Here is an 8,348-nt window from a genome sequence, read left to right as displayed (position 1 = left end):
CTTGGTGTTATCAGCACTGCACTCTCCTGAGTGAGCCATGGGTCGGCCCTCTGAATATTACTTTTTAAAAAACTTTATTTTGAAGTAATTTTGACTTACATAGAACTTGCAAAAATAGTACAGAGAGTTCCTCTGTAAATTAATTTTTAAAATTCCTGATGTGTATTTTGGTAGACTTTAGTATTTTGGAAGCTTCATGTGAGAGGTATAGGCTAATAAAAGAATTAATTAAGAAATAAAGTATTGTTTCTTTTTGAGAAGAGAATACTTTCTTGTCAAAAATCTCTGCTGTAGGGCGGCCCGGTGGCGCACTGGAGAGTGCGCTGCTTGGGAGTGTGGAGGTGCTCCCGCCAAGGGTTCGGATCCCATGTGGAGACCGGTTCCCGCTCACTGGCTGAGCGCGGTGCGGGCGCAACACCGAGGGTTGCGATCCCGTTACCCGTCAGTAAAAAAGACAAAAAAAAAGGAAAAAAAAAAAAATCTCTGCTGTAGATTTAAATTTTATTTGAGAGCTGGCCAGTTAGCTCTGTTGGTTTGAACATGGTTCTGATAACACTAAGATCAAGGGTTCAAATTTCCATGTTGGCCAGCTGCCAAAAAAAAAAAAAAAGCAACAACAAAGAACTGGATAAATTTTACGTTTGAGTGATATCATTTACTTGCATGAGTTTATGAGCTATGTCTTTATTGACTTTTCTATTTGGGTGGATTATAAATTGACTTTAGAGAAAAAAAATGCTTTTTTTTTTTTTTTTTACTTTTTGTCTTTTTTACTGACTGGTAACGGGATCGCAACCCTCGGTGTTGCGCCCGCACCTCGCTCAGCCAGTGAGTGGGATCCGGTCTCCACATGGGATCCAAACCCTCGGCGGGAGCGCTGCTGCGCTCCCAAGCGGCACACTCTCCAGTGCGCCACCAGGCCTGGGATCCGGTCTCCACATGGGATCCGAACCCTCGGCGGGAGCGCTGCTGCGCTCCCAAGCGGCACACTCTCCAGTGCGCCACCAGGCCGGCCCAAAAAAATGCTTTTAAAATATTAAATATTTGAGAATATATTGAACTTTTTCATGTTTTAATTTTTTTCAAAATGGAAGATACTGATTTGCAAAATAGCTCATACTTGTAAAATAATTCAGATAATTTTGAATAGAAGAAAGTGAAAGTCACCTATAATCCCATCCACCAGGAAAAAACATTGTTTAATATTTTGGCATTTATCTTACCAGTGCACTTTGGCTATTGTGGTTTAATAGATTAGGTAATAAATATACAATCATGTCTGTTAATATGTTGTGAAATAAAATGTTTATTTGAGGTCTGGCTGGTTAGCTCACTTGGTTAGAGCATCGTGCTGATAACACCAAGGTCAAGGGTTCATTTCCTGTACTGGTCAGCTGTCCAAAAAAAAAAGTTTCCAGTATATAAAGTGAAAAAAAAAATGTATAACTTTTTTTTGTAGAGTTCTGATCCAGCCACACGCCAAATGCTGATTGGTACAATTCTCCACGAAGTATTTCAAAAAGCAATAAATGACAGCTTTGCCCCAGAAAAGCTACAAGAACTTGCTTTTCAAACTGTTCAAGAAATAAGGCATTTGAAGGAAATGTAAGTAGTTATGAGAAAAACCGCAGGTACAATTTTACTATTTAGCTTCTTTCCTGGAATGTATCAGGTGTTTGGATATTAGACTATTCAGTAGAAGTAAGTATAATCCAGAATGCAGATTCCAAGGTTTCAGTACCCTGTGCACGTCTGTGAGGAATTTGTGAAGTTGCATACCAGAAACTCTTGGCTAAAAATATCTAAATATTCTGTACATGTGCATAACAGATTCCTTAGCTGCCCTCAGAGAATGTGTAAGAAACTTTTTTTGCATTATTTCTAGAAACAGTGTGACATACTGAAAATTAATTGTATGGGTTTAGAAGTCAGTTGGAATTAGTTTCAAAATCCACCTTTGCCAGTTTTATGACTGAACAAGTTACTTAAAGATTCTGAAACGGGATAGTATCTATTTTTTGCAAACTTTTTGTGACAATGGCGTGAATATAGGTAAACCCACAAATAACTAATTATTGGTGTTTTATAAGTGACTACCTGCAGGGGGATTGGCATGTTCTGCTCTCTCATTTCTTGACTCCTCTGTAGTCCACCTTTTTTTCACAGAGATGTTTTTAGTAGTCGTGATTTTGATTTCCAGAGTAGTTGACATAAACTTAAATTTCCCAGAATATAATTCTGTGGTCAACACTGTTTATATAGGAAAAAAGTTTCCCAAAGTTCTACACAACTCATTCACTAATGACTTATAACCTATTGTCTTAAAAATATCTTGAACCCTATCATATGTCAGGTACTGTGTTAAGTGCTTTTAGAGATCTTATATCATCTGATAGCTCCCTGTTATAAATGAAGAAACTGAAGCACAGAGAAGCTGTCACTTGTTCATGGGCACACCGCATGGCCTTCAAAATACGAGTAGACTTAATAATGTTTTGGCTTTATTAATCGAGTTCTACTTATCTCCTTATTTGCCACTTCGCATTTTAAATTTTTTGCTTTTTGTCACACCCTAATCAGCATATGGCAATACATTATCTGTTGAGTATTATATTGATTGCCTATTGCTGTGAAACAAATTATATGAAAATGTAGTGCCTTAAAATGACAAACATATATTACCTCAGTTTCTGTAGGTTAGAAATTCAGAAGTGGCTTAGCTTTGTAGGTCTGTCTCAGAGTGTCCCATGTGGGGATGCAGTCATCTGAAGACTTGACTGAGGTGGGAGGATCTGCTTTCAAGATGTCTTACTCACATGGCTGTCAGCAGGATCCTTCAGTTCCTCTCCATAGGGCTGCCTGATGTGTCCTCATGATGTGGCAGCTGCTTCTTCCAGATTGAATGGTCCAAGAAAGAGCAAGCAAGAAGCCATAATGCCTTCTATAACCTAGTCTCTGAATTCATACATTGTCACTCACGGTTTTTTTAGTTCATTAGATGCAAGTCATTAAGTTCAGCTCTCCCTCATGGGTGGAGGAATTAGGTGCTATCTTTTGAAGGGAGAGTCAAAGAATTTGTGGGCGTATTTTATTTTTATATTTATTTAATAATTTATTTGTTGACAAATAAAAATTGTATATATTTATTGTGTACAACAGGATGTTTTGAAATATGCATACACTGTCGAATGGCTCACTTGAACTAATTAACATATGCATTGCCTCATTCTTATTAACTGTTGTCACCATGTCATACAATAGATCTCTTGAACTTTTTTCTCATAACTGAAATTTTGTACCCTTTTACCAACATCCTCCCATCTCCCTGCCTGACATATTTTAAAACACCACAGATATTCAGGTATCAGGCAACCTGATTATAACCAGAACCCAGTTTGTAAAAAAGGATGAAAGAAAACAAGGCTTCTGAGCAGCCAGATTTGATTTCATGAAGTCCGTGTATTAAACTTTGAGTACTTTACCTGGAGTGTTTCTCATACTCTCAGCATCTGTTAGTATTTTTCACTAATTTCTAATGTCTTAGTTATCTGATTTTCAAGGCATAACAGGAACTAAGGGGGCTGCTATAGAGAGGCACCTTCATAGCTGTATAAAATGAGAGCTGAGGTCTTCATTATAGGATAGAAGGTCACAATTTTGGGGGGATTCATTCTTAGCAGATCCTTAAGTATTACTGAGTTATATCATTGTTACTTGTGATATACTAAGTCACTAAGGGAAAACTGTGTTTTATAATTGTGAAAATATTAATTCTCCCCTAATTCTATCCAAAGTAATGCCAATCCTGCTCAAGAGAATGCTTTTTTAAAATTCTGAAATCCTAAAATAACAAATCCAGAGTTCTTTCCTGTTTTTTTTTTTTTTTTTTGATGGCTGGCTGGTAGGGGGATTTGAACCCTTGACCTTGGTGTTAAACACCTTGCTCTAACCAGCTGAGCTAACCAGCCAGCTCTGAGTTACTTTCTACCCTCTCTCATAGATTGATGGCTGGCTGGTAGGGGGATTTGAACCCTTGACCTTGGTGTTAAACATCTTGCTCTAACCAGCTGAGCTAACCAGCCAGCTCTGAGTTACTTTCTACCCTCTCTCATAGACCTTTTTTTCTTGGTAGGGAGAAAGATCTGTTTATGTTGTACCCTCTTATGTGGATAAAAGACTAGGCTTGAAACTCCTACCTTTAGTATCTTAGTAATCTCAGGAAAAATCTGGCTGTTACATGTCATTTGCTGAGAACTGGCTAAAAGTCACAAGGAAGACTATTTCTAAATAGGCTGGCCGGTTAGCTCAGTTGGTTAGAGCATGGTGTTTAACACCAAGGTCAAAGGTTTGGGTCCCTGTACTGGCCAGCCAACAAAATAAATAATAAAAAGAAATTATTTCTTAAAAGGTTATAATACATGTACACCATATGTTATTGTAATTAATAGTGCAAGAGGTTATGCAGTAAAAAGTAAGTCCCTTCTATCTTTATCCATCTAATCACCTAGTTCCTTACCCCAGAAGTAACCACCATTACCAGTTTTTTGTATGTCCTTCCACAGAGGAAACATTTATGTGTGATACTGTACATGTATATATTTACAATTTTTACATAAATAGTAGCACAATGTATGTATCATCTTGCTACTAAAGAGTAAATCTTGGTGATTATTCCATGTCATTACTTATCAAGCCATCTCATTTCTAATTGATAGTGGCTTAGTGCTTCATTGTATGGATGTACCATAATTTATTTAAGTAGCTACCTGGCATTTCGGTTTTTGCTTTTATAAACAATGCTACAATAGGTACCTTTGTGCATCCTTCATTTTGCACCTGTTCAAGCTTTTCCTTATGCTCAGTACCTAGAAGTAGGATTGCTGGGTCAGAGGGTGTGTGCATTTAAACATTTTATGTAATCTTTTCATTTGGAAATAACTTCAGATTTAGAGAAAAGTTACAAGAATGGTACAAAGAGCATGCATGTACCTTTTGCCCAGATTTATCTGTTAGCATTTTACCTCATTTGTTTTATCATTAGTGTTCTCTTTCTCCCTCTTTCATTGTCTCACTGTGTAGATTTTTTTCTAAACCATTTGAGAGTAAGATGTGTACATTATGGTCTTTTACCCTTAAGTATTTAAGTGTATAGTTTCTAAGAAGTAAGAAATTTCTCTTATGTAACCACATGTGGCATTGATACAATACGTACTGTTCACATTTCAGCTTTGTCAATTGTCCAATAATGTCTTTTGTAGAATTTTTTCCTTCAGTATAGGATTCAGTCTGAGTGCATTTAAAATTTTGGTGTATATTGCCTAATTACTCTGTATGGTCATTGTCTTGGTTTACATTTCTGTCAGCAATGCCAGTCCTTGTTTCCCCACATTCTCACCTGCATCATCTTTTAACAGCTGGAAGCTGTCTAATTTCAAATGGCCTTTTGCAAGGATAACCTTCACCTTGAGTAGTTTAGTTTGAATGTGTTTCCTTACATCTTTTGGGGCACTTGGTATTAGCAGTTACTTCCTGGCTTGAGGAATTTCACCTTCTCTTTCCACGTGAGGTTGCTATTGTGTTGAACACAAATAATTTTGGCAGAGCTAGGGTTGCTAATTTTGTCTTCTCTGCTGAACTGGCTCTCTCAGAAGGCTGATACAACTTTGCCCTCTTAGACCTGTTGAGCTGGAGATAGCAGAAACTTAGGAAAGTAGGAAACTTGGTATTAGAAATACTGCAAAGTTATTATGTGATAAATTTGTTGTATCCCAAAGTCTCAGTGTTCAATGAATATGCTATTATGGTGCCACCTTCAACATGTGAGAAAAAAGATAGATTGTTTATTTTGAAAGAAGTTTGCAGATTGTTGGAGATTACGTCAATACTCAAGGGAACTCAGAACTGCAGGGAGAGAATAATGGCAGTGAATGGTTATAACACAATATAGAAGTGAGCCCAGGAGTGAAGAACTTGAGCTCTGGAGCTAGAGCTGTGTGTCCTTTGGAAGTGACCTAACTTCTGGGCTTCAGTTTCCTCCGCTATAAAATGCAGGTGCCAGTAATAGTATCTATCTCATAGTAATAATGAGGGTTGAGGACATTTATTCATGTGTAGCACCTGGAATGGTGCCTGGCCTGTAGTCAGCACTATGTAAGTATCTGTTGTCATCATCATCTTCATCCTTTAACAAGTTCTTACCATAAGCTAAACGATTTACACACATTGTTTCATTTAATCCTCAAATGAATTCTGTGAGATAGTTATTATCTCAACTTTACAGAAGAGGAAACAGGCTCAATTAATGGTGGACTTCTCAAAGTCACACATCTAGTTAGTTCAGAGTTAGGATGCAAACCTAGGTGTGATCTGACGCACCAATTAATGTGCTCCCAGCACTCTAGAGTAGTTATTAAGATTGGGAAGCTTAAACATAAAGAAGGAACTGGAAGAACTGTCCTGGGGGTAGTAAGTCTCTAATAGTAGTTCTCAAAACTTTTTGGTCAAAAGACCCCTTTACACTAAAAAATTATCGAGGACCATACAGAGCTTTTGTTTATGTGGTTTCTATCTATAGATAATTACTGTATTAGAAAATCAAGACTGAGATAATTAAAAATGTTTATTTATTAAAAAATAACAATAATTATTCCACGTTAATATAAATAACATTTTAATGAAAAATAATTATTTTGATCAAAAAATGTAACTAGATGAGTGACATTTTTTGCAAATTTCTAAAGTGTCTGGCATAATACAAGACAGCTGGTTTCTCATTCTGCTTCTGCATTCAATATATTGCTATATTTTATGTCATGTAGCCTCAGAAAACTTCACTATACACTCGTGAGAGAATGAAAGTAAAAAGACAAATAATGTCTTAATATTGTCATGACATAATTTTCACCTTGTGGACACCCTGAAAAACCAAGACTAAATTCTTTTAGTCTCTGCTGACTTCTGATACAAGAAGTTAATGTTTCTGTAGATTGTCCTTTGATGTAGTAAGGCTGATATTACATTTTTGTCTATATAATCTTCACCTTTTTACGTTTCTACTTTCCATTGCTTGGTTTCAGGAGCAATAGCTCCTACAGTTTCTTTTTTATCCCAGAGGTGTAACTGGGACACCTCCCATTGGATCTGACATAGTGTGAATTGGAGCAACTTATCTGAAATTTGATGTCATGTCACTGTTATTAGGTTTTTTTTTTTTTTGTGGACTATGAAGTCAGCTTTTATTCAGGAATACCAGTGACCTGAGGAGAGACATTAGGGTGACTCATCTCTTCAGTAAGCCTGAAGGAGAAGGGCCAGATTAAAACCATCACAAAGACTCAGATTTACTAAGGGGTTTTTAAAGAGGGGGTTGAGGGAATGGAATGTGGGAAGTGAAAAGCGGGAGGGAGGGGGACATGAGCTGTTAGGTCTCTGTGCAAGGAGCCAGGTGTAAGGTCTCACCAGGGCTCTGTCTGGTGTCTGTTTCCATCCTTGCTGTTATCTTAGGGTCCTGCTGGATTTTGATGTGCTTCAGGTTGGAATCAGCACAGCTTTATTGATGCCTTCTTTGGTTTCTGGGGGTCTGGATAGTATGTGTCTCGTGGCAAGTTTGCAACTCCTGGCTAACTGAAAAACAACTTTGCATTTATATAAATAATGTCATCTTACCCCATAACCAACGTTCAAAATATCAAATAACCATGGGAAAAGAGGGAATGCAGAGAAATGCATGCTAAGAAAAAAACTATGTTTTTAAGAATTTTCTGGAGTCCATGTGGTTTTAGGTCCCAACATGGCTTCAGTCTGGCTCACTCCAACACCATGAACTACTGTATAATGCAGTAACTACTGTTTTTCCCGTGCAACATGTACATAAAACAAGTTTATATCCACCTCCTCCCCAACCAGTGATTTGGAAATTTTCTTCTTACACTATCACTATTTATATTATAGGCAAGCTTACTACTCTTTTTTCCTTTAAATAAAGTAAATAAAATAAACTTTATTTATAAAGTAAAACTGTACTGTTTTCCAGTTTTATCAGGTTAACATTTAGAATGCCTTTACTCTACTTGTCCTGACCTCAGTAACAAAGCCCTTTTATTTTACTTATGTTTAGTTTAAGAATACACATATCTTTATCTGCAATAATACATGCTAAAAATAAAACAGTATTATTTGCCCGATATACTGTTTGGCATGCCCTTTCACAGTGTAAAACTATACAAAATGAAATTTTATACCCAGCTTATAAATCTGTTTATTTTTATTACCCTATTTTATTTTATTTTATTTTTATTTTTATTTTTATTTTTATTTTTTGTCTTTTGTCTTTTTCCATGTCCGGCAAG

At 36.7% G+C, this 8,348-nt stretch overlaps 1 protein-coding gene across 1 annotated transcript in view; it reads left to right on the top strand.

Moving 5' to 3' along the window:
* The window catches only part of DNA2 (DNA replication helicase/nuclease 2), a 60,928-nt gene that overhangs the window by 10,755 nt on the left and 41,825 nt on the right, over positions 1 to 8,348 (top strand). Inside the window, exon 5 of the mRNA XM_008567108.1 lies at positions 1,460 to 1,605. Within this exon, the coding sequence (XP_008565330.1) occupies positions 1,460 to 1,605 (146 nt within the window). The remainder of the gene's footprint in view (positions 1 to 1,459; positions 1,606 to 8,348) is intronic.

Source organism: Galeopterus variegatus, unplaced genomic scaffold (genome assembly GCF_000696425.1).
Source record: "Galeopterus variegatus unplaced genomic scaffold, G_variegatus-3.0.2 Scaffold293, whole genome shotgun sequence".
Classification (NCBI taxonomy): domain Eukaryota; kingdom Metazoa; phylum Chordata; class Mammalia; order Dermoptera; family Cynocephalidae; genus Galeopterus; species Galeopterus variegatus.
The sequence above is the reverse complement of the archived record's forward strand: the minus strand, read 5'-3'. Positions and strand labels throughout refer to the sequence as shown.